The 25,448-nt window shown below is 56.1% G+C and overlaps 1 protein-coding gene across 1 annotated transcript; it reads right to left on the bottom strand.

Annotated features, from left to right (window-relative positions):
• Positions 1 to 1,737: 1,737 nt before the first annotated feature.
• Positions 1,738 to 24,098, bottom strand: SARDH (sarcosine dehydrogenase). The gene is made up of 21 exons (XM_062011703.1): positions 24,082 to 24,098; positions 22,525 to 22,846; positions 21,656 to 21,834; positions 20,598 to 20,777; positions 19,903 to 20,026; positions 19,168 to 19,268; positions 18,792 to 18,896; positions 18,230 to 18,359; positions 16,868 to 16,954; positions 16,651 to 16,741; positions 14,685 to 14,826; positions 12,988 to 13,071; positions 11,709 to 11,822; positions 11,055 to 11,193; positions 10,260 to 10,373; positions 8,845 to 8,992; positions 8,320 to 8,413; positions 3,839 to 4,001; positions 3,352 to 3,520; positions 2,813 to 2,948; positions 1,738 to 1,863 (listed from the first exon to the last, which is right to left on the bottom strand). The coding sequence occupies exons 2-21, from the start codon at positions 22,838 to 22,840 to the stop codon at positions 1,738 to 1,740; spliced, it is 2,742 nt and encodes a 913-aa protein (XP_061867687.1). The 5' UTR covers positions 22,841 to 22,846; positions 24,082 to 24,098.
• Between the last annotated feature and the right edge of the window lie 1,350 nt (positions 24,099 to 25,448).

The raw sequence follows: 25,448 nt of genomic DNA, 5'->3' as shown, positions 1-25,448 counted from the left end.
ACCTACATGTAAAAAACAAAGGAAGAAAGAAATGCTTTTTGCTGTTGAGCTCCAAAGGGAAAATGCTGGGGGGCAGAGCAGAGGCCTGTGGTGCTGCAAGAGAGCCCATCCACCCCAGCTGGGCATCTGCCCCTCACTGCCCTGGGAGAGGTGGGATTCAGGTCAAGGAGGCAGCCAAAACCTCTCCTGTCACTCACCTGGGGTTTAAGGCAAAACCTCAGGTCAGAGCACTGCAGATCAGAAAGGCCCTTCTGCAGCAAAACATCTTCACAGGCACAGAGTGGATCCTTGGCTCAGTCCCTCATTTACCCTTGTTTCTTTAGGGCTAGCAAGATGCTGGGGGGACTGGAACATCTTCCTTATGAGGAAAGGTTGTGGGACCTGGGGCTGTTCAGCCTGGAGAAGAGAAGGCTGAGGGGGGATCTCATTAACACTTCAAAGTTCCTAAAGGGTGGCTGTCAGGAGGATGGGGAACACTTTTCTCTGTGTCCAGTGACACGACAAGGGGCAACTGGCACAAGCTGGAACACAAAAAGGAGAAGATCCTTTGGTTGTTGAGGTGAGAGAGCCAAGAGCTGCCAGAGGTTAAAAGGATCCACCTCCAAAGTGATGTTTGGGAAGATGCCACCAGAGCAGATGGGACCACGGAGCAGGGGACAAGGGCAACCCTGGTTACTGTGCCCCAGTCAGTGAGTTTACACCCCAGTGCTGAGCTGGTTCTGTCTGTACCAGGAGCAGCCCAGAGGACACACAAACACAAACTGTAGCAGCAAAGCAGCCAAAATATGCTCCTCAAACTCTTCTTCCTTCTCCTCTGAGTTCAGAGGCTGCACACACACATGCAGCACAGACCTAGATTCCAACAGCACTTGCCTTTGGGAGTTTCATTTATTCTCTGTGGCACAACACAAGGATCTCTCCCCAGTCTGAGCGTCAAGGGACTCCACAGCCCCACTGTGTTTCCCTCGTTTCAAACCCAGGGGCTGCTGTTGGCTGGCAGCACTCCTTGGGCACCAACACACTCCCATTGCCACAGCTAAAAACTGGGACCTACCTTACTCTCACCTTCCCCTGGATAGAGAAAACCATCATTCAGAGCTGGGGAGGATTCACCCTTCCCTCCTTCCACACAGCCATCACACACTGAGGCAGCACCAACCCAACACTTTCACAGTGCAGAACAACCCTGCAGCAGGCAGAGGATACATGGTGTGAGCCTGGGCACCCTGGCCCTTCCCTCCATGGCCCTCCCAACACTCCCACCTCAGCACCAGGTCCCCAAGGCACAGCCAGGATGAGGTGACACCATCAGAACAGGGACAGATGCAACAAGAGAGCAGAGAGACAGCGGGTTGGAGGCTACAGCTGTATTAACAGTAGAGTTAGTTTAAAAAATTCATTTCCAGGCAGCATGAAACTACATTTTGGGGAAAAGGGTTTCCAGCAAAGTGAAAAATTGAAACCACTTCATTTGCAGTCGAGCAAAACACTGTTTTCAGGCCAATTAACCCATGGAAAAGAATTATTGCTGCAGTGGTACTGCTTCATTTCCAAAACAGCGCAACGAAATCTTCTGACTTTTTGGAATCTCTTCCTCTCTAATTTGACCCAAATTTGCTTCCCGAGTCCACTGATGTTTGCCCAGCTCTCCCAGCAGACCCTGGGGGACCTGAAGGGGCAGGAATTCAGGTTCCCCCTCCCCATCCCGACAGCTGCCGCAGCCGCTGGCCCGCGCTGTCAGTAAAAGCCCTTCACTCGCTTGTTGTCCGGGTCGAACGGGGTCTTGGTGTGTGCTTGGGCAGGGTAGGTGACTCCCATCCTCTCCAGCTTGTAACTGCCACTCTTCACAAAATCCAGTGAGACCTGTAAGGCAGAGCCATGGCAATCCCCTCGTAAGATGCTGTGAGGCAGCGGTGGGGCACCAGCCTCCTGCCAGCATCCCAGCTGCATCCCTGGCAAAGCTCCCACACCAGCCCACAGGTCTGCTTGCCACAGAAAGCCCACCCAGCTTTGCCATCCCAGGAGGATGCATACAGAGCAGGAGAAGAGATTTTTTTTAAAGCATTCAGCTTAAAAAATAAACCCCAAGAAGGAATGCAGCATTCATTGGCTTTGGAGACTGGTGCTTTTATCTTCCTGGGGATCTTTTCAGCAGGTGCCCAGTGCAAGATGCACTTACAGCCAGGCTGTGGGAGCTCACTGCCAGAAGGACCACAGCAACAGGGAAAGGGATAAGGGAAAGAAATGTCTAGAGTGGAACATTCACTCTGGGGAGAAAAGGTCATCCCCAGGGGCTGAGGGGGCAACTGGAACATGAAACCACTTGAGTCTTGCACCGATGCAGGACTGAAAGTCAAGGCAAGCAGGAAGATGAAAGCAAAAGCACTGCTCTTGGTTTGTGACAGGGAGGGTCCCTGGGGATGTCATCGACAGCCCTCTGCCCTCACACGGCCTCCCTGGCCTCTGCCCTCAGCACGCTGCTTAATGAGAGCATCTGATTCACTACCCAGGAGTCTCCCAGGGTTAATGAAGAGCCTGCTGCTCTGCCATTGCTCCCTGGAACAGAAGTTATCTCCCTGCTGCAGTGAAATCCTTGGCTGCATTTCCCACCTGAGGCAGCGCTGGGGCTGCAGAGCACAGCCAGGGCCTAGCGGCGAGACCGACGGCGCCGCCACATCCCTCCCTCACCCTCCCGCCGGCCAAACGGCCTCAGCAACGGCTTTGTGCTTCTGGCTTCAAACCCAAAGGAGCCCTTCACCGCCCCTCAGGCACCCCAGAGAGGGGCTGGTGCTGGCAGGGGCTCGGTACTCACCGGGCCCCCAGCGGGGTCACGGATGTAGCCGTAGGCGACGGTTTTGTTGATGGCAAAGCCGAAGTCGGCCTGACGGACGTGTCCGACCACGCTGCCGTCCCTCCAGATCGCCTCCAGGCCAAACATGGGCACCTTCCTGCCAGGCCAAGGCAGAGCTGCTGTCAGCAAAGCCCCACATCAGGATGCCAACAGGGTTAGAGGGGCTTTGGGAGCACCAGACCCCGTCTCTGCCCGTGGCCAACCCACGTGCTGAGGCTCCCACTGCCCACGGGTTCTTTAACCTTGCTGGCACTGCCAAAGTCCCTCCCAGCCCCGTTTGCAAATCCTCCCAGTGCTGTGGGTGAAACAAGATAAACCCACTCCCTGTGACACCATCAAACATCCAGCAGGGAATTCACGGTGGGATTTAAATTAGAGAGGGAATTAGAGCGTGGAAAGCAGCTGAGCTGTCTTGCAACTGAGCTCCCCGGGGGAACGGGGTGTATGGGGGGGCTGAGGGTGCCCATCCTGGAGGGTGCTGAGCACTGGTTGGTACTCACTCCTCCGTGGTGAAGCAGACGAGGCGGCGGAAGATGCCTTTGGCTTTCTGAGCCTCCACAGTGTCCCGGCCCAGGAAGGGGATTCCAGTCTTGAGCTTGCAGGTGAAGGCCAAGCCGGCTTCTAGCGGAGTGTCATCAGAGCGCAGGTCTGCGTGCCAGTGCCTGTACCCTGCAGACAGCAAGCACAGCTCACCCAGCCTCTCCCTGCCACGGCAGCAAGCCCAGGGTGAGCAGCATCGGGAGAACATGGCATCCCCCCTGCCTCTTGGATGCCCCTGGATGCACTTGGCCCTGGACAAAGCACCCTTGAGAAGAGCCCGTGTTGGGCAAGTCTCAGCAGGAGTTCTCGGGCTGGTGGCATCTCTGCCCAGGAACTGCCTGACCTCCAGTCACACCAACCCACCCTTGAAGCTGGGAAAAACTCCTCTGCCGTGGTTCCCTGGGCAGAGGCAAAGCAGCAAGTGCTGCTGTACAGAAAGCAAGAAACCTTTCTCGATGCTGAGGCTCTCGATGGCTCTGTAGCCGGCGTTGGCGATGCCGTGCCGGGCACCCGCCTGCATCACCGCCTGGTAAACCTTCACACAGTCTGCCTTGGGCACGTGCAGCTCCCAGCCCAGCTCCCCAACGAACGTCAGCCTCACGGCACGGACCTGTGAAATGCAAGAGGCCAAACACCCCTCTGGATGGAGCTGGGAGAGGCCTCAGAGCCACACACCACCATGGCTGCGGCCAAGCCTCACTCAGGAACTCACTCAGGTGGTCGCCCTGCTTTGATGGAAGGTATTTCTTTGGTCTCTCTGGTGCACAAAGCCAGGCTCAGACTTGATTTCTCATCTCTGGACAGATAAAGCTTGGCACCTCAAACCCAGCCACATCAGTTCCCAGGAAGGATGGACAGGACTGCATTCAGCATCCTCTGCCCAGCAATCCCAGGCTGGAGCATCCACCATGATGCTCTGGGCTTTTGTCTCCCTCTGCTGATCCAGCAAGACCAGAAGAAAGCCCACAGGCACCCCCAGCCCTGCACCTACTCAAATCAGCTGTCAGACTGGAGAAGCCTCCCGAGATGGGGGAAGCTCCCAGCAGGACTGTCCTGCTTTGAGGTACCTTGTGGCTGCTGTCCCCTGGCGATGTCCCTCATTTGGGATGGTTCTCCCATGGCAGAGGCACCCAGAGGCCCTACACTCCCATCAGCAGCACAGGGGACTCAGCCCTGTTGAGGGTGCTCATCCTCAGAGATATGCCTCCCTGCCTGCCCCCTGGGGCACAGCTCTCCTGGCCATGCTGTGACTGCCCTGCCTGTGCCTTCTTGCCCAGGCAAGCCTGTCTGCATCCTCCTGTTGTCCCTCCTGTCTGCACTCCCAAAGCTTTCCAGGCTGGCTGGGGACTCCTCAGCTCAGGCACTTTCCCTGGAGTCTGAGTTGCATTTCTCTGCTTCCTCCCCCACAAAACCCCCTCTGGCTCATCCCTTCAGATGCACAGCAACTGCAAACACACATCTTGCTTGGGGAAAGAGATTAACTCATGAGTTTCGTGACAGACTGTGATCTGTAGTCTTAATAAAGCAGTTCTCAGCTAGGAAGAGGCTTCCAGGCTGGTTCTGTTGGCCAGGCATGCTCCAGAGCTTTGGGGTTGCCTCTGGAGGCCATTGGGGCAAAAGCTGCATCTTGCCATTTGCTGAGCTCTTACTACAACTGGGAGCTGGGCTCAGCTGTGCTCTAATCCCTGGTATAAAACCCAAGAGACAACAGGCACAAACCAGACAGTAATAGGCACAACAAGTACCAAAGGGTGCCTGGGCTCTCTGCTGTGAGGATGGCCAGTGGGTGATTGGGGGGCCATGGGTTAGGGGTAGGCTTGGCACTGTGAAGGGAGGGCTAGCTTTGCACAGGCAGGGGTTGGGGTTGCACCCACATGTGTGTACCCCAGGTTGGGATGAGCATCCCACCACTGAGGCCAAGGAGGATGTCGAGGGTTGGGCTCAGCTGCTCCTGTCAGCTCTCTGTTGAATTCTCCTAGGAGCAGGTTTTTCTGTTAAGGTTTCAACTGGAGCTATGAAATAGCATCAATTCCTGGCCTTTGAGCAGCAATTCAAAAGCATTTAAAGCCTTCTAGAAAATACAAACCTGACTGTTACCCTGCATCCAGCAGAGCCATTCAAACAGGGACCTCTCTCTGCTCTTCAGTACAATGACACATGCTATATATAAACTCACAAACCAGCTGGTAATTTGCAGAGTTGTTAACTCTGCTGGAACTCTCCTTTCACTCCAGCTGGTTTGCTCCAACTACTGAGTTAATGCAGGAAAATCTCAGCCATAACTTCTCAAAGATGTTGGGTTCAGTTGAATCCCCCTGGAAGGGGATAATATCAGCAAAGGCTTCAGCCTCATGTCCTGAGAAACCCTCCTAATTTCAGCATGGGATGGAGTCCCCTGTGCTCACCATGTAAGCTTGAAGGAGACTTCCCAAAGGGTAGTCCCAAAGTCCTGCCCCCAGCCTACAGCTCTCACACTCCCCTGGGCCAGGAAACCTTTTTTGCTGCCCTTTCATTCAGGGTATTTAAACTCAAAAGAAGCCACAACACCTCTGCCAGCTCTTTCTTCCTCACAGGACTGGATTCTTTTTTATAAACTTGAAGGGAAATGCAACTGAGCTGATCAGGCTCCTGAAGGCAGGAACATTTACACTCCTTCCCCAGGGGACAAGTGGATTATTACAAGGTGTTATCAGCTTGCCATAGGGGAGGGTTATAACTCACTGGTGGAAACAGACCACCTGCAACAAAGGATTGGCTTTTGGGTCCCCTGTGCCACTGTTTCATCCCAAGGCACACTGGAAACCCTGTGGGGTTTGGGCACCCAGAGCTCAGGTCACACTGATGGTGAAGGGTTGGGGAAGGAGGAGGGGTTAATCTGAGCTGGGCAAAATCTGTGTCTTACTTAAACCATTCTGAAGCCTGGCTAGGCTCTTGCTCACAAATCAAGAAGTCTTAATGTGATTTAGCAGCAATCCCTTCAGTAGCCAGCTGCATTTGAATTAAAGCCACTTTAATTCTGAATGAAAAGTGGCCGCGAGCGGCTTAACCCAATTTCACTAATACCCAGCCTGCCTGCAGCTCCCTGCTTTCCTAATGCCTTTTGCAACGTTTACCACTGCACCTTCACCCTCTTTGTCTCCCATCAAGCACCTGAGAGCCAGAGCAAATGCTCAGCACAGTCCTAACCACCAGCCAGCAACTCTGGGCAGGAGAGGGATGCTGCCTGCCCACATCTGCCTACCCCATGACGGGGTACAAACTTAACTCCCTCGTCCCAAGGGATGTTCTTGTAACAGAGGAATATTTCATGGGGGGAAACATGAATAAGAAGCCAAGAATGAATAAGAGCTTCTTAGGCAAACCTTGCAAAAGTTTTCCCCCCATGCCCAAAGTGGCCAGCAGTGGGTTTTCCCAGAATGTGTCTCTTCTAACAAAATGACACCTCATAGTCACCAACTCTTCTATTTAGGGTGTTCTAAGCAGGTTAAATCAGCAGCTTCACACATGACAAAGCTCCCCAAAAGGACTGCCATCACCCCCTTTCCCCAGGGATAACTTCAGGCCATGTTGATCTCTGCCAGGTGAGGAGAGAGAAGAGAGATTTAAGGTGCTTTTCTCACTGTCCTGCACTAGGTGAGACAGAGGAGCCCAACCAAGTGCTGTGAAACCTCACAGCAAGCCCTGAGCACTGATCTGCCTCTTTGTCACACAGCAAAGGACACCAAACCACTTTAGGCTGAGCCTTCTTCCCTCAACACCTTTGAGTGATGCCACATGATGTGTGAGGCACGGCCGTGAGTCCTGGCAGCGGTGCTGGGCTGCCAACCTGGGAAAGGTGGGTATCAGGATGGGGGGACAAGGGGTGATGGGCATCAGCTGGAACACAAAAAGGTCCTCTGAAACACAGGGAGAAGCTCCTTTGGTGCTGAGGTGAGGGAGCCCTGGCCCAGGCTGCCCAGGGAGGGTGTGGAGGCTCCTTCTCAGGAGGTTCCCAACCCCACCTGGACACGTTCCTGTGCCCCTGAGCCAGAGGAACCTGCTTTAGCAGGGGGTTGGGCTGGATGAGCTCTGCAGGGCCTTTCCCACCCCCAACCATTCAATGCTTCCACAGCTTGCTGAGGACTGTCAGCCCAGCACAGAGTGCTTGTGCTGTCCTGTGCTCATCTTGTCTGCTAACACCACCCCAGCCCTGCCCCAAGCAAACGGGGGAGGATGCACTGTCCTTCCCCCAGTAACTCCCCACCAGCACCCTAACAGTGCAGCCATACTGGTTTCCAGCATCACCCCAAAGGGCTCCTCATCCCCTTGCTGTAGCACTGAGGGGCTTAGCCTGAGCTGGTACCATGGAGCATTGCCATTGCTGCTCTTCTCTTGCATGACCACTGCCACGAGCCCTGAAGTCTGGGCAAATGCAGGATGATCTGTGCTTGTAAAGAAAGCTTAAGGTTGTCAGACTTCTCCTGTGATCAAACACAGCAGCTCTGCAGGCTGCCTGGCCCTTTCTGCCAGTGCTTGACATGCTTTACAAGAAATTGTCCTGAGGAGTGGGGGGAAAAAGGAGAGGATCTGGAGTGTCAAATAAATCTATCCTCAGCACTTGTCCCTAATCTGTGAGAAGTGTCTCTTGTCTCTCACAGCACTGCAAAGCCTTAAGTCACCGTGGCCCTTCCCCAGGCTCAGTCTGGGCTATGACACTGCCAGACAGGCTGGGAGACAAGGCTGGCACCTGGCAAGCCAACAGGGAGGAAAACACCCCAGTCTCTGGCCTTTTCCAACAAAAGAATCACACCAAACCTCCCAGCAGCCCATTGCAGCAGTGTTGGGGCTGACAGGTTCCCTACACTGGGATGCTCGGCTGTGTGGGCTGGTGAGGGGTCACCCCCATGAGTAGATCCCCCAGGGGAGCTGGAGGCCCATCCCCATCCTACCATGCATCCTGCAGCCTTGGTGAGTTTGTGGGTGGAGAAGGGAAAAGCTTCATTGCTGAGGTCAGTGTCCAGCACTTCTTGGAGGACGACTCGGCTGTGGGGAAAGAGCAAAGTGGCTGCAGTGAAAGGAGGGAACTCAGCAGTCTGCCCTGACTTGCTTGGCTTGTTGGCAAGACAGATTTGTCCCTCCAAAGGGGAACTGGTGTGGGTGATATGTCATGCTGTGAGAGCCCTGAAAGAAATGCTGATTCCCCAGTAAATGGAGTAAATGGACCATGGCCTGGTGCTGTGGGGATCACACCTATCCTTGTCTGACTCAGGGACCTGGCCTGAGTCTGAGGCATCCCTCACAGAATCACAGAATCTCCAGGGCTGGAAGGGACCTCCAAAGCTCATTCAGTCCCACTCCCCCTGCCCAGAGCAGGACCACCTAGAGTAGGTCACATAGGAACTCACTCCATCCCTCTCCATCCCTCCATGGTCAAGGTGAAAGGAGGGGGCCAAGATGCTCTCCCTTGCACTCACCTCAGGGGACCCTGGATGCTTATCATGCCCAGCTCCTCTGTGCAGTCCAGGAGTTTGCACTGGAGCTTCATGTCCTGCAGCACAGCAGTGATGTATGACCAGTTGTGCTGAGCCACGGCCCCGCCAACAGCCAGGTAATAGCCATCCCCTGGAAGATAACCCCAGTAGCCTCTCAGGCTCACAAACATCAGGCTGAGGACGATGTCCAGCTCAGCTCAGGGTCAGTTTTGCCCTCCAAAGACTGAGCTGCAGCCCTGAGTCTCTCCAGCTTACACAGCCCTGGGGGAACTGGCAAGAAAAGGGATGGAAACAGCTTCTCTTTTGTACCAGAACAGAATAGGTGCCAAGGTGCTGAGAGAGGTGGGAGCTACAGGTGGGAGCAGGGAGGGCTGCAGTGACCAGGCCACAACCAGTGCCAGGGCTGCACTGTGTATGAGGAGGAATTTCATCTTGCCAGTAACCCTGGGTGGAAAAATCCCCAGGGATGGGGTTTGAGAGCTCATTAATATGTAATCAATCTTCCCTCTGTCTTTCCTGCCACTACAAAATTGCTCTCTGATAATCTGTCATAACCATAATAAGTGCAACCACCTACAGTAATTGGAAAAATAGACTTTGCTGTGATTAAACTCCTCCATTGCCTGGGAAGCCCTGCAGCTCTGCCATCTGCTTCCTGGCACCTGGGAGTGCCCCAGACACGGGGACTTGGCATTCTCCCATGGGAAAGGAAGAGCTCACCAGCACCTAACCACCCCAGGGCAAAGGTGAGATAGCACCTACACCCTGGGCTGGTGCCAGGGGCTGCAGTGCTGCAGAGCTGGGCCCTTCCAAGCAGTGAATCTGAAGGTGGCACTGCATGGGGATGGGGCTCTGTGGGCACTGGCCACCTGAGAGCAAACCTCCTATCTGGTGGCAGCCCCAGTACTTGGCAGCACTGCCAGAGACCACCTCAGTGTCCTCCTCCTCTGCTGCTGCCTAATGCCATTTCTGCCCTCTGGGCTGCCTGCTCAGCTCCATTTCAATCCCTCTTTATTGCAGCTGATAAGGACTTGGGGAGAGGTCAGAGCTGCCAGCCCAGGCTGGACAAACCCAATAATGCATGATGAGCAGAGCAGGCCCCGAGGGAGAAGGGGGATAATTGGGTTACAGGGGACCAAGAGCTGAGGGTGGAAAAAGCCAGGTGGCTGCCATTAGGGAAATGCAATCACCCCTGTGCCTGTGCCCCCCTGAGTGAGGTGAGGAGGGAGCTGATGCTGGCAAGCCTAGGACTGAACCTGCCAGCGTGGCTTCTGGGACAGGACAGCTCTTTGTGTGCATTGGCATAGCTGAAAAAGGCAGCAGGAGCTGAACTGTAGGAGGGTAAAGCCTGGAGCAAACCCTTCCAGCCCCAACATCCCTGTGCTCAGGGCTTTTACCTTGGAAGGCAGGGGCCAGGGGGGAGGCTGGCTGCCCGGGGCTGATGCGGCTCACGGTCAGGTCGCTCTCCACGCCACCACGTTGGTTCAGCATGCAGGTGTAGACAGTGGAGCCTGCAGGAAGCAGATGGGCACATCAACCAGCCCAGCACAGAGCCACAGCCCCAGCAGAGACAGGGGGGTACCAGGGAAACGTGTCCTCATCACTACATGAGCCCCCAGCCCCAGATGTCCCAACAGCAGCAGGGAGTGAGGAGAGAGGCTTTTTCCCCCTTGAGATCTGTGTGAGGAGCTGAAGCTGCACCCTTGGAAATGCCATAAGCTGCTTCCCAGCCCTAGAGAGGTGCAGCTTAGAACCATGGAGTTGTTTTGGTTGGAAAAGCCCTTTAAAAGCTCCTGCAGCCCCAGTCCTGCCCTCACCCTGCCCAGCCCACCACTAACTCCTGGCCCTCAGCACCTCAGCCCCACGGCTTTGGGATCCCTCCAGGGCTGGGCACTCCCCCAGCTCCCTGGGCAGCCTGGCACAGGGGCTGACACCCCTCTCAGGGAAACAGTTCTGCCTCAGCTCCAACCTCAACCTCCCCTGGGGCAACTGGAACCCATTTCCTCTTGTCCTGTCATTCATTACTTGACGAAGGCTACTCCCACACACTTCCCATTCCCTCTGCAACAGCAGCATCTGAAAGAAAAGCCAGTTTGGGTTCCTCCTGGTTTGTTTCAGTGTAAGATGTGGTTTCCCAGGGCAGCCCTCAGCAGAGGCAGCTTGCAGCCAAAGTAAAGGTGCTGAGCAGGTACCTGGTGCTTTGTTCACATCAGCTGTAAACAGCCAGTTTGCTGCTTTTGTTGCTTCAGGCCCAACCAGGTAGAATTTCCCAAAGTAAGACATGTCAAAGGCAGCCAGGGCATTTCTGCACGTCAGGCATTCCTTCCTGATCTAGAGTGAGAACAAACACCTGGCTGAAGTTGAGCCACAGTCTAACCCCAGCAAGGGGAACACACATTATAACCATCTAGGTAAGCAGAAACAATCTCAGGACACCTCAACCTGGTGCCTTCAAAAGCACCAAGGCTTCACAACACCCCTGAAAGCCAGGTATTGAACAGAGCAAGCCTGACAGACCCTCCTGGGTACCCAGTCCCACTCCTCTCCTCACTAACACAGTGACCCTTACCAATGACAACAGCTAAATGTTATGAAATTGGGTGTTTCCCCCACACTGGTCTCAACTCTTTCATTTGTTAAAGCAGCAGTTCAGTGCCCATGGTCTCTCTGCTGAGGTTTCCAAGCACTGGCCATGCATGTCAGTTAATCTTTTGGGGACATTCTCCCTGTGTTTGAGCAAAGCTCACTGCTTCTCCTTGGCCTGAGCCTCCCCACTTCTACCCAAAGCTGCCCCTAACCCCTCCCCTCCCAGCCCCAGCCCTAGATGTGCCCAGAGGTGCACCCACAATGTCATGGTGAGGGGGGAAGTCGAAGGTGTACTCGTCCTTCAGCAGCTGGTTGTAGGTGTAGTCCCTGTGACGCTGCTGCCCGTACGCACCGTAGTAGTCGTAATCCAGGACCTGGGGGGAAGGGGGAAGATGGGGGCAGTGAGGAAGATGATGTGGGGTCAAAGCCAAGGAGCTGCTCCCAGTCACATTCCCACATGCCAGGAGGGGAATAGGTCCATGCAGGATCTGGCTGTGGTGATGGATGTCCATCCCAGCATCCCTGGCCACAGTGATGAGTCCCCATCCCAGCATCCCTGCCTGCAATGATGGGTGCTCATCCCAGCATCCCTGCCTGCAATGATGGGTGCCCATCCCAGCATCCCTGTCTGCAATGATGGGTGCTCATCCCAGCATCCCTGCCTGCAATGATGGGTGCTCATCCCAGCATCCCTGCCTGCAATAATGGGTCCTCATCCCAGCATCCCTGTCTGCAATGATGGGTGCTCATCCCAGCATCCCTGCCTGCAATGATGGGTGCTCATCCCAGCATCCCTGCCTGCAATGATGGGTGTCCATCCCAGCATCCCTGCCTGCAATGATGGGTGCCCATCCCATCATCCCTGCCTGCAATGATGGGTGCTCATCCCAGCATCCCTGCCTGCAATGATGGGTCCTCATCCCAGCATCCCTGCCTGCAGTGATGGGTGCCCATCCCAGCATCCCTGCCTGCAATGACGGGTGCTCATCCCAGTTTCCCTGCCTGCAATGATGGGTGCCCATCCCAGCATCCCTGTCTGCAATGATGAGTCCCCATCCCAGCATCCTTGTCCACAGTGATAGGTCCCCATCCCAGAATCCCTGCCTGCAATGATGGGTGCCCATCCCAGCACCCCTGCCCACAGTGATGGGTGCCCTCCCCAGAATCTCAGCCCACAGGGATGAATCTCTTCCCCAGCATCCCTGCCTCCAATGATGGGTGCCCATCCCGGCATCCCTCCCCACTGTTCTCTTCAATAAATCAAAGTGAGATCAGTGCCTGCTGTTTAGGGGCATTGCAGGCAGGTGCTGCCTGTTGCAGAGGGACAGGCAGCCAGCCAGCCACAACACACACACAGATCTCCCTCTGACCACCGTTACAGTGAATTAAAGCCCAACAGTTTTTACGGACCCATCTCAGGGACACACAATTGCTTGCAGCACATTGCACACCCTGTAGATGCAGGGTGCATCCTGCACACCCTGGGCACAGCTGGTACCCTCTGGGCTGAACGCCCCTCACGACGTGTGCCACGCTTACCGGGGCTGCTCCCTTGGGGCTGAACCAGCCAGGCCTCTCCCAGCCATGCCTCTCCTGGAAAACACAGCCCTGCTGCAGTAGCTCCTACAAAAGCAAAACCAGAGAGAGAGAAACAAATGATTTTTAATAAGTCCCCCTTTTTTGAGCAGTGCCCAGGCTGCCCTCCCTATGTGCACGCTCCCGACCTGCCTCGTGACCCCTCAGCTTTGGCTGTCAGCAGATAAAATCAGCTTTGCAATTGTTCTTTTAGAACAGTGGCAAACCCCAGCTGCCTGCAAACTGCCTGATATTTTTGGCCCCCCACCCCCAGAAAGGCATTTGCCTTTATGGCAGCCCAGCTGTGCACTCCCCCAAAACGCTTGTGCTACGGATTACTGCCGAGCGATGCTGAATCCAGAGAGCAAGGTTGCCCCCAATGTTTACAGCACTAATGATATAATAGCATTTTCAAATGTACATGGCAACTTTCTCATTCCTCCTCTGTGCTCTCAGGAAAAGCTCTCTGCAGGCAATTAATTAGGGATCCATTAAGATATTTCTGTTTGGTGCCTCTGTTCGGAAGAGAATAGGTTTTGTTGAACAGTTCAGCAGTGATTCAGTGGCTATTTATAAAACACAGCACATGTTCTGGAGCTGCACAACTAAATACCAGGCTGTCAGTCAAATGGGCATCGCTTATTAGATGTGCCATTAAACCAGAAATTGCATCCTCAGTGACAGAAAACAACTGAGCTGTCAACTAAACAGCGGGGGCTGAGGGGAGGGATGTCTGGGGCACTGCTGGAGCCTCTGCTCTCCCTTGGAAGAGGGATGGTGTGATGGGAACTAGTGATGAGCACATATGGGCTTAAGGAATGGGGCTGTTTCTTGCCAGGGTTGGGATTAGCAGTGACAGGGTGGGACAAGGCACTGGCCCTGGGTCACTCTGAGCGTCTCATGAGGGGATTTGGGGGGCTCTGAGCTGATGGTGCTGTGATGCTGATGGTGCAGCAAACCTCTAGAAACTGGGGGGGGGGGGGGGGGGGGTTCTCTGCATTTTCACAGGATCACAGAATCTCAAGGGCTGGAAGGGACATGGAAGGCTCATCCAGTGCAACCCCCCTGCCAGAGCAGCAGCACCTAGAGCAGGGCACACAGGAACTCATCCAGCTGGGTTGGAATGTCTCCAGAGAAGGAGCTTCCACAGCCCATCTGGGCAGCCCCTGCCAGTGCTCCCTCACCTCATCAGGGAAGAAATTCTTCATGTTATTTCTTTGGAACCTCCTCTGTTCCAGCTTATACCTATTGCCCCTTGTCCTATCATTGGCCATCACTGAGCACAGCCTGGCTCCATCCTCCTCACACCCACCCTTGATGTATTCTGAACTCTCTCCAGCAGCTCCCTGTCCTTCTACAACTGAGGGGCCCAGAACTGGACACAACATTCCAGATGCAGAAATATTCCAGATCTCAAAATCATTCACCTACAGAGGTTTGTGCAAGGAAGCAGCTGGTGAAGGTGGGAGCATGGAAGAGCCCTGTGTGAGCTCCAGGGAGCAAAACCAGTGGCTCCCTCCTCGTGCCCCAGCCTCCCTCCACAGAGAGACGCAACAGGCTGCAAGTGACATACAGCAAGCAGGGAAAACACGACCCTCTTGAGCAACCTGCATGCCACAGCCCTCACAAGTGGCCCTGTTGAGGGAGGAGTGTGTCCTCACCTGGTGCAGAGGGTCCTTCCTCACGTTGCGTCCCGCCAGCGGCTCGTCGTGCGGGAACACGACCGAGTAGTTCTTGGCGTAGGACTCGTGGCTCCGCTCCCGGATCCAGCGGTTGTTGGCCGTGAGGGAATGGTGAAACCTCCTGCAAGGCAGGGAGAGGGCAGCATCTACATGAGCTCATCAGCTCACAGGGTGCCTCCTCCTCCTCCTTCTTGGTGTGGATGGAGCTGCTGGGGGGTGAAGTCGCTGTTGCTGCACCCGTTTTGTGGGTAGGGGAGCCAGGCAGGGTTTGGTGCATCGTGCCACAGCATTGCCTGCCAGAGCTGGCTGCTTGCCACAGCCCTGCTCCAGCCACATCTACCCCAGAGCAACTGGGAGCAGAATACAGCCCTGATGGAGGGGTAGAAAAAAACCAATGGGAAAGAGGACTGGGGTTAACTCTTCTCTGCTTCAGCGTGGGGATGGCCTCAAACACACCTCATACAGCCCAGGTTTAAACAGCCCTGACAAAGGAAAGAGCCCTGGACATTCCTCACATTTTTCCTTCAGTTCTCCCTAAACTGAAATAGAAGTAGACCCTGAGCCATTTGAAATTGGTTTGACATATTTTCCTCTTTCAGACAGAAAAGCTCCTTGAAGGAACCTGTCGCTTCAGCACACGCTTGGGATGTTATCACCAGAGACAGTGAGACAGGGACAGCAGCCTCAGGCACCCCTGGCACCCTTCCCAGGGCTGGAGAAAGGGAGGCAAGCAGCAGGTGAAAGGTAAGACAAGATGTCATTTGTAAAGCCTTTTAATACCTTCAGCTTCACTAGCTGGGTGCTGAGGAGATGGCAAAGCACCATCCCCGAGCCCTGCAGCAGTGCAAGCTCCAGGTGATGCTCCCCAAAAGCTGCTGTGGGTTCACTGTGAGGGCAGCTGCCTCTGTTGCTGGCATGGGACAGGGAGCAGGTGACACATGGCATGTCACCAGGGCTCCATCCCCCCTGCCAGCCTCAGCCCCTTCACCAACACACCGAATATTTGGCAGCAGAGACAGGAGCAACAGCTGCCAGATGAAATATTTACAAGTGAGTGTTTCAAGAGGATGAATATGCCCATGTGCAGGAAAGGGAGTTATTTAAAGAGTAGCACAGTAGCTTTTTCTTCCACCAGAAGGAAAAGAATGGGACTGACACCAGCTTGCTGACACAGGGGATGCTCAGGTAACCCACAGAGCCCCCTGTCTGAGCAGTGCTGGGTCTCCCAGTGCAGGTCAGCCCCATGATGGTTGTTGTGCCAATCCATTCCTCTGACAGTGGATTCCTCCTTCCCAGGCTTGGCCCATGGCTGGCCTGGCTGCAGGGCTGCTGGAGGCATCTCCCACTGAGCTCAGCACACACCAGCACCTGAGTCAAGGGGTTATTTACCAGCTTTGCCACTAAAGCAAACATGATTTTGAAAGCTTTGTCCCTGTGACAAGGTGGCTGCTGTCACCAGCAGCCCTTTAAGAAAGCCCCAAACCCAATCAAATGCAATTGAGCAAGCCAAAAGCAATTACAGAGCCAACACCTGCACAGTCACAACTCCCAGCCCAGGTCAGGCTGCAGACAGGGGTGGGGGAAAGCTAATCTTTCCTGTTGAAAACATCACCCCCAATTATTAACTCAGAGGATTAAGCACAGCACTAATTGCACAACAAAACCCAAATGTAATTACCCTGCCCCTTCCCACCCCTGCAGTCTCCTCCTGGCTGGTGGAAGCTGTTTGCACAGAGGCAGAACAAAGCCAAAGAGACAGACCCTACGTGTCAATTCATTACAGCCATCCAGCACAACTGATTGCAGCTCCTCAGAGGGACACAGGCTGGGGCACAGATGCTGCCTGACAGCCATTCCTGATGCCAGCATCCAGTCCTGCCTCCAAAGCCATCCCCAAGGAGCAGCCCAGGATGAGGGGCATCAGGGCAGGAGCCCACAGACTTGCCTGATGTCGTAGCCATACATGTCCTTCTCTGGCCGGCCGTGGATGATCCAGTGAGCCAGCTCCTTCCCACAGCCACCTCCCAGCATCATCCCTGGGGGAAGAGGCAGCATCCAGGTGAGGACAGGAGGCCAAGCACAGCTATGGATGCTGGGCTGAGCCCAGACATGATGCCAGCACTGGGGATGCCCGAGGTGTGAGCCCTTCAGGTCTCTCTTACCAGCACTGTTGAAGCCACAGCCAAGGAAGAAGCCTCTGACCTCTGGGGCTTCCCCCATGAGTGGTTTGTGGTCAGCTGTGAATGATTCTGCAAGATACACGGGGGAATGTGCCAGCAAGGCCAGGACAGGTGTTGTGAGGACACATCATGTGCTTTGGGAGCAGCATCTCTCAGCTTCCCGTGCTGCCCTTGGGCTGCTCCTGCCCCCAGAGAGGTCAGTGGGGCCAGAATTCAACCAACACTGAGGCCTTCCCAGCATCTCAGCTCAGGCATCTCCCACCTGCACCTCTCCAACCACATCTGGACTACTGTGTCCAGTTGTGGGCCTCTCAGGTGTCAGCACAGGGACTCAGCTGCAGGGCTGCATCAGCAGCTGGAGCAGAAACAGCTCAAACCACCTCCAGTTTGATCTGCCTTCAGCCCCTGTGCCCCAGGCACATCACAGGAGCTGTTCCTGTGGTGAAACACTTACCACCCAGCAGAAAGGGCAAGGGGCTGCTCTTTGCCTCAGCCCAGCCTGGCTTTACAGCAAGGAGGAGCACAGGAGCAGCACTGACCTTTTGGGAATGACATTGACTGTTCTACAACCACGAGACACACGTGTGTGAGAAGTCAGCTCCCCACCAGCTCTGCTCACACCATGTTTAGTCAAACCCACTGTACCCAGGGCCAAGACCTCCAGCTTGTCCATGTCATGCCTGACCTGCAGCAGGGCAGGAGATGTGCCCTCTTTTCCCTGACAGCCCTTTAAATGCTTCATGGAAAAGTAAAAGATCTTTTAATCCTTTTTCTTCCTTTTCTTCTAGCATGTGGTAGCTTTTAAGGCCAAACCAAGTGTGCAGGGCTCAGGTTTGATGGCTGGCATCACTCCAGCTGCTGCTGCAGCCATTCTCTGGCCTTTAACCCCACACCAGCCTGGGATGTAGATCTGATGGCATCAGCCTAGCAACATTTAGCACAAATAATACCACTTGCTAAAACAATGGCCTCTTGCTTGGAAAAAACCTTCCCCCTTAACAACCCAGTCCAGGGGGCACAAGGTGGGCTGGAAATCCACACAAGCCATCCCTATTTGGACCAAAGCAAGAAGCTCCCCGGGTGTTTCTCCACTTAGGCTAATCCTGGGATGCCACCCTTTGGAAGATGACACCATTGCAACCAGACCTCAGCCTCTCTCCCTGCCTTCAGAGTTTTAGTTCTCCCCAGGTTATGAAGTTTCACCTTGGCTCTAGTGAGACCTTTGGAGGAAGGCAGTTCCCATGGTGCCAGAGCAGCTCCATAGTGCCAGGGCAGCTCCCATGGTGCCAGGGCAGCCCCCACAGTGCCAGGGCAGCCCCCACAGTGCCAGGGCAGCCACGTTACCTGGTCCACAGACAGTGGATTTAATGCCTGTTTTCTCCAGCACTGGCACTCTGTTGACAGCACCTTCAATGTGTTGCATGAAAACATCCCAGTTCAGGTCAAAGAGGCCAAAAGCAAATTTTTCAGACACCTGCAGGTGGGAAAGAGGAATTGAGGCACAAAACAGAGCAGAGCTGGTGGCATAAGAACTTCTTGGCCCTGGCAGCCTTGGAGACTGTAGCAGGTAGAGGCTGCTTTGCAGACTCTGGCTTTGTTGGGTTTTCCTAAACCAAGCTAAAAGTGTGGGGCAGGGTCTGAATAAAGACACCTGTATAAAGGGATGATGCAGCAGGGCAGAGACTATACAGTGGTCTTTAAATCCCTCCAAGCCCAATCTTTTCATAGCATTCCTGTTGCCTCTGCATCTCATACCCGTGCCTCAGATGGACCCAAAGGGAAGATGCTATCTGTGCTGTGCAAAGGTTGGTACCAGAGGCTGAGGCACTGATACCTGTGCCCTACCTCAGATGGGTTCCCTGGAAACCTGCTTCCTTCCCCCAGCAAACCTCCCAGCACCACTCACCTCCTCACAGAAGATGGGGTTTGGCTCATATCCACCCATGGAAAGGGCATCGCCTTGGAGACGGAGATACACCGAGGCATCGTGATCACGGATGTTGGGCATGTTCTGAGACACAGGGAGGGGCAGTGGAAGGCTGAGAGGGGGCTGAGAACCACGGGGAGACCCCACCACCACCCCAGTGAGGCTGAGTGGAACGAGCTGCGGGTCTGGTTAATCGACAGCAGCCAAACAGGAGCCAGCGGCGTGCACGGGTGGCCAAGAAAGCCAAGGGCATCCTGGCCTGGATCAGCAAGAGTGTGACCAGCAGGCCCAGGGCAGGGATTGTGCCCCTGTGGGGACAATGAGAGGGACTGAGCTGCAGCTGCAGGGGACTGACCTGAATGCCCTCGATGCGCTCAGTCACCACGTAGGCGTGCCGCATCGCCACCAGCGGCACCCGCACACCCGCCAGCCGGCCCAGGGCAGGCGCCCACACGCCTGCAGAGAGAGCAGCCCCAGGCTGAGCACCAGCCCCAGCTCCAGGGAGACAGGGAACTGCTGGAGAGAGGCCAGCTCAGGGCTAGCAAGGTGCTGAGGGGATGGAACGTGTGTGAGGAGGAAAGGTTGCAGGACCTGGGGCTGCTCAGCCAGGAGGAGACTAAGTACAGTTAAAGGGACTGAAAGGCTGGGTGTCAGAGGATGGAGCAATGCTTTTTTTCTGTAGTGCCCAGTGACAGGACAAAGGGTAATGGGCATAAGCTGGAACACAAACAGTTCCACTTAAACACCAGGAGAAGCTCCTTTGGTGCTGAGCTGAGGGAGCCCTGGCCCAGGCTGCCCAGGGAGGGTGTGGAGGCTCCTTCTCAGGAGGTTTCCAACCCCATCTGGACACGTTCCTGTGCCCCCTGAGCCAGGGGAACCTGCTTTAGCAGGGGTTGGGGCTGGATGAGCTCTGCAGGGCACTTCCAGCCCCCACCATGCTGGGATTCTGTGACTCTGGAGACCTGCAGCAGTCTGGGGGTAAGAGCCAGATGGAGGGGACAAGGACTGATGCAGAGCCTGCAGCTCACAGGGGCAAAGCCACCCCCAGCCCTGGTCTCCCACCCTCCCCACTGTGCTTTGTGCCTCGTACCTGCACAGTTCACCACGCAGGGAGTCTGGATGGTCCCATGGGCTGTCTCCACTGCATATACCCTCTTCACCCCAAAATCATCAGCTCTGGCCTGGATGCCAGTGACTGGGCAGTTCTCAATGATCTGGTGACAGAGGAAGAGCAGCAGAGTCAGGGCAGGGACACAAGGGATCCAACTCACCTGACATCTAGCCCCCAAAACCTGGGAGAGGTGAATCCAAGCAGCAGTCTGGCACTGGCCATGCCCCTCTCCCAGCAGCTATTAGTAGTATTGCTGGTAACAATAATCCTCCCTTAACTGCAGGTTTAAACAGCTGCACCCACAGCTGCAGGGGATGTTTAGTATTTACATGCACATGAGCAAAGCAACACACCAAGGATGGGCTGCTAGTCTCTGCCTTGAGGAGCAGATTATGTTACCTGACCCCAAAACTTCTGCTCACTCAAGTCTTGCTCCTAAAGGCCTTTTTATTCCACCCTGTCTTTTCCCTGGATCTCTTGGTTCTTGCCAGCTTTGCTGCTGGGAGACAGATGGGCATCAAAGCTGAACAGAACAACATCTTTCTTGGGCAAAGTCTTGATGCTGCAGGAGCAGCTCTGCTCCAGTGGGAAAGGAGGAGTGGGGGAAAGCAGAGAGTGAAATCTCCTCCCAGGGTCAAACAGGCATTAATGAGTAATTACTAATTAGGAAGTACCGTGGCGCCTCTGGCAGTTGCTGCCCTGGCAAGACTCGAGCAGGTACCAGCTGGATCCATGGTGCCATCCTTGGGGACGTAGAGTGTGCCATACAGGTCACTGATGTTCATCAGGGGGTACAGGTCCTTGGTCTGAGATGGGGTCAGGACGTAGGACTCCACACCATACACCTTCCCCAGCTGCCAGGCAGACAAGGAAACGGGCAACAAGAGGTACAAGGGCAAGGGCAGAGTCCTGCAGCTGGGGAGGAACAACCCCATCACCAGGACAGGCTGGGGGTGACCTGCTGAGAGCAGCTCTGTGGGTGTCAGGGGCACAGGGCCAGTCCTTTTCCTGTAGCTCCCAGTGCCAGGACAAGGGGTAATTGACACAAGCTGGAACACAAACAGTTCCACTGGAGCAGATGGAGAAGCTCCTTTGGTGCTGAGGTGAGGGAGCCCTGGCCCAGGCTGCCCAGGGAGGGTGTGGAGGCTCCTTCTCAGGAGGTTCCCAAACCCACCTGGACACGTCCCTGTGCCCCTGAGCCAGGGGAACCTGCTTTAGCAGAGGTTGGGCTGGATGAGCTCTGCAGGGCCTTTCCCACCCCCACCATGTGTGAAAACCTTTGCTTATCACTACTGGAGGAGAAGGAGATCCCCAGGTCACGTTTCCCTCCCAAATGAGGCAACTGCTGCCCCAGGACAAGCCCAATATCCAGCATGGGGTGGGAGGGTATGCACAGACCTCAGAGATTATGCTCTCCTATTCCCACACAAGCTGCATGTGCAGCTGGAAAATGATTCCACCCCTACCTGACAGGGCAGAATTCCATGGCTGTATTTAATTTTACCCACTTTGCCAGCATTTGGCCTGATTTCAGCAGCCTCACAGAAGCCAAAGGGCTGCCTTGGAAGCACAACCCAGGCTGGCTGCAGCTCTCTGCGTGGAAACAGAGGGCTGGGCCATTCAGACATCCAAGGACTCAACCACCCTGAACTCCCCAGCATGGCCAGGAGCTCAACATCCCCTCCTACAGCCCACCCAGCCTGGGGACACACACCGAGGGGCTTTTTCCTACCGACATGAGCCTCTTGTACTCATCCAGGCGCTGCTTGTTGGAGGCGATGAAGAGCCCCCCGTTCTGCACCCAGCCCGTGTGCAGCCCCGTCTCGGCCGGCAGCTCCCTGCTCACCACGTCCCGGGTGTGTGCCAGCAGCTCCACCTCCACGTCGCTGGGACGCAGCTGCCACAGCAAACCTGCCCACGGGGGACACAGAGCCCACAGCATGGGCAGGAGGCTCTGCCACCCTCCCCATCACCCGCACTGGGCTGGCACAGGAGGGGTTTGCCATTCGCATCACCCTGCCCCTGGGGTTCTTGCTCCATCTCCTGGTAACGAGGGAGTCCTACAAAACCATTGATTTCTGCTATACTTGGGCATTAAATGAACGGGGATGCAAAGAGGTTATGGAGCAAATGACCCCAAAAGAGACAACCCCCCCAGAAAAAAGCTTCTTGAATTAACCTCTTCTTGCTCTCCTCTCCCTGCCAAGCAAAAGTGGCTTAGAGAAGAAGGGAAAAAAAAGTGGAGAAATAAGGCAGAGGATGAAATATCCTCCCAGGGTCAACAGACATTAATGGGTAATTGCTAATTAGGAACTACTGTAGTGCCTCTGGCAGTTGCTGCTCTGGCAAGAGCTGAGCAGGTACCAGCTGTTTCTTTTCCCTGTGGCCATATAAAACTGGGGGGAAAAAGGGAAGAAAATCTGGGAGGATGTTTGCTTAACACAAAAAGTCATGCCAAAAAAACCCCAGACACCTTGAAACTCTCCACCTTCCAAGCCCAACCTCTGGCCCATCTGGAGCCAGCCTATGCCATGGGTCTGCTCCATGGACAAGGAGCACATCCCAGCCCAGGGAGCAGCCACACTGTGCCCAGAGCCTCACCAGCCGTGTGCCAAGTGGTGCCCGAGGTCAGACGGTCCCTCTCCAGCAGCACCACGCTGCTGACACCTTGCTTGGCCAGGTGGTAGGTGGTATGGCAGCCCATGCTACCCCCTCCAACCACCACGACCTGGGCTGAGGAGGGCAGGGGTTGGCTTGGCTCTCTGCTCCCCGAGCCTTCCTCCTGCAATGTCTTCTGGTATGGGACACTCTTCTTCACCGTGGGGCCCGTGGAGCTGCTGAAGGGCCGGGAGCATCTCCAGGGGGCTGGCAGGCGGCAGAGGATGGTTGCCCTCAAGGCACAGCTCATGTAAGACATCTCTACCTGCAAATCCCAAAAAACACCTTGCTGGCACAAGCTGTGGAGCCCTGGCCAGCCCTGCTGCTCAGCACCGTGTCAGTGGTAGTGTCTCTGGGTGCTGTGCAAGGGGCTGGGCAGCTCCTGGGGGCACAGCCCAGAGTGGGGCTGCTGAGATCCCCCCCAGTGACTCAGGGTCCTGCTGTAGCCAGGGTAAAGCATCATAGGAGACTGGCAAAACAGCACACACTAGGTGCAGCTGCACAGGGGAACTGATAGTGAGATGGTACTGATCAGAATAAGCACATGTGGGCTCAGGACAGACACCTGTCCTCATGAGGGATGTCCTGGACTGACAATGGTTGTCTGCCTGAGACCTCATCAACAGGGATGGGGTGGGCACAGTCACTTCACGTGCATGGCTTGGTCAGGACTGTGCTCTTGAGGAAGGATCAGAGCCTGCTGAGGATGGAACCCCCTGCCCTGCCAGGTGCCAGAGGAGGGATGAGAGTTTCCTCAATATCCACCCCAGGCAGAGGACTCACTGAGCAGAACAAGATGTGCTCTGTCAGGTTTTGTACCAATGCAGCACAGGATGCACTGCTGGGTGTGCAGCTCGTGGGGTGACCCCCCAGCACCTCTCTGTGTGCAGACACCAACTAAAGCCCTGTCTCAGCCCTGGGTGCAGTTTGTTTCATTGCACACAGAGCATGGATCCGCCTTTGGGACACCCCAGCCCACATGTGCTCTCCCCAACCACCTTCAGAGGGGCCCTGCTTAGAAAAAGGGGGTTGGAAACACGCAGCACACGTCTGTGCTGCTCACTCCTGCAGAAGCCACCTCTGGGCTCTTTCCCTTTGCAGTTCAGGAGCTGTTTGGCCACAAGTTCTGCTCCTTGGATAACAGGGAGGTGCGTTGGCTGCAGGGGCTGGGGCACGGGATGGGACAGATCCTGCCCGCAGACACCCCTACCCCTGCTCCCAGACCTCCTGGCTGGGGACACAGCTCAGGGTTTGCTCCAGGCACACGGTTCTATGTGCACAGGGAGGGTCTCACAGTCCCACCGTGTCCCACAGCGACACCCTCGTGTGCAAGCCACAGCCTGGGGCCGCCACGCTGAGCCTCCTCGCCCGCAGCCCGAAGCTGCCTCAAAGCCACCCCCGGCCCCGCAGAGCCGTGCAGCCCCTCCGGGGGGTCCCGCTGCTCCCCGCGTTCCTCCGGCCGCCCCCGGCACCTTCCCCCGCTCCCGGCCGCGCACTCACCGCCCCGGCTCCGCACCGCCGTCCCAGCCGCGGGGCCCTGCCTTCCTCCTCCTCCTCCTCCTCCTCCTCCTCCTCCCCCTCCGTGCACAGCCGCCCCTTTGGCCCTGGCTCCGCACCAGCCCGTTCAGCAGCGGCGGAGGCGAGCGGAGCCAGCCCCGGCGGCTGAAAACAGGCGCTTACCTCCCTCTGCCCTCTCGCTGTGGCTCTGCTGCTTCCCCACCACTTAAAACACAAGTCAGGCGAGAATGGAGAGCCTGGAAGCAGGGGGGAAATGCAGCTTCTCTCCCCGGCTCGGTGCGGGGCGGTGAACAAAGAGCTGAGCTGGGGCTCGCAGCTCCCCGGGGCTGGGGCTGGCAGCTGGATGGCACAGAGCAAACACGGCCAGGGAAGGCACCATCTGACCCTGCTGCCGGGGCTGCCAGCAGTGCCAGGGCTGCCAGCACTGCCAGGGCACCCAGCAGTGCCAGGGCTGCCAGCACTGCCAGGGCACCCAGCAGTGCCAGGGCACCCAGCAGTGCCAGGGCTGCCAGCAGTGCCAGGGTTCCCAGCACTGCCAGGGCTCCCAGCAGTGCCAGGGCTCCCAGCAGTGCCAGGGCACCCAGCAGTGCCAGGGCTGCCAGCAGCGCCAGGGCACCCAGCAGCGCCAGGGCTGCCAGCAGCGCCAGGGCACCCAGCACTGCCAGGGCACCCAGCACTGCCAGGGCTGCCAGCAGTGCCAGGGCTGCCAGCACTGCCAGGGCACCCAGCACTGCCAGGGCTCCCAGCAGTGCCAGGGCTCCCAGCAGTGCCAGGGCTCCCAGCAGTGCCAGGGCTGCCAGCACTGCCAGGGCTGCCAGCAGTGCCAGGGCTCCCAGCAGCGCCAGGGCTGCCAGCAGCGCCAGGGCACCCAGCAGCGCCAGGGCTCCCAGCAGTGCCAGGGCTGCCAGCAGTGCCAGGGCACCCAGCACTGCCAGGGCTGCCAGCAGTGCCAGGGCTCCCAGCAGTGCCAGGGCTGCCAGCAGTGCCAGGGCACCCAGCAGTGCCAGGGCACCCAGCAGCACCAGGGCTCCCAGCAGTGCCAGGGCTGCCAGCAGTGCCAGGGCTGCCAGCACTGCCAGGGCACCCAGCAGTGCCAGGGCACCCAGCAGTGCCAGGGCTGCCAGCAGTGCCAGGGCTCCCAGCACTGCCAGGGCTCCCAGCAGTGCCAGGGCTGCCAGCACTGCCAGGGTATCAGGGTACACTCAGTTCAGAACAGAACTCAAAGCAAGAGCTCAGAGCAAAGGTGGCAACACCAAACCCGTTTCATTTTGGGCTGGGGAATGAATGTTTGAGCTCTCCCAGCACAAAAGTTTATTGTGTCTCCTGGCCCAGGACTCAGCTCTGAAATG

This window comes from Colius striatus, chromosome 19 (assembly GCF_028858725.1).
Source record: "Colius striatus isolate bColStr4 chromosome 19, bColStr4.1.hap1, whole genome shotgun sequence".
NCBI lineage: Eukaryota > Metazoa > Chordata > Aves > Coliiformes > Coliidae > Colius > Colius striatus.
The sequence above is the reverse complement of the archived record's forward strand: the minus strand, read 5'-3'. Positions and strand labels throughout refer to the sequence as shown.

What these genes read in the sequence shown, in the direction of transcription:
- SARDH (XM_062011703.1), bottom strand. Translation starts at nt 22,840, where the DNA reads ATGTCTTACATGAGCTGTGCCTTGAGGGCAACCATCCTCTGCCGCCTG. An exon ending in GAGCCTCAGCATCGAGAAAG is followed by an intron (nt 3,521 to 3,838) that starts GTTTCTTGCTTT and finishes TGCTGTCTGCAG; the next exon opens with GGTACAGGCACTGGCACGCA. An exon ending in GTCTGCTTCACCACGGAGGA is followed by an intron (nt 2,949 to 3,351) that starts GTGAGTACCAAC and finishes TTGGCCTGGCAG; the next exon opens with GAAGGTGCCCATGTTTGGCC.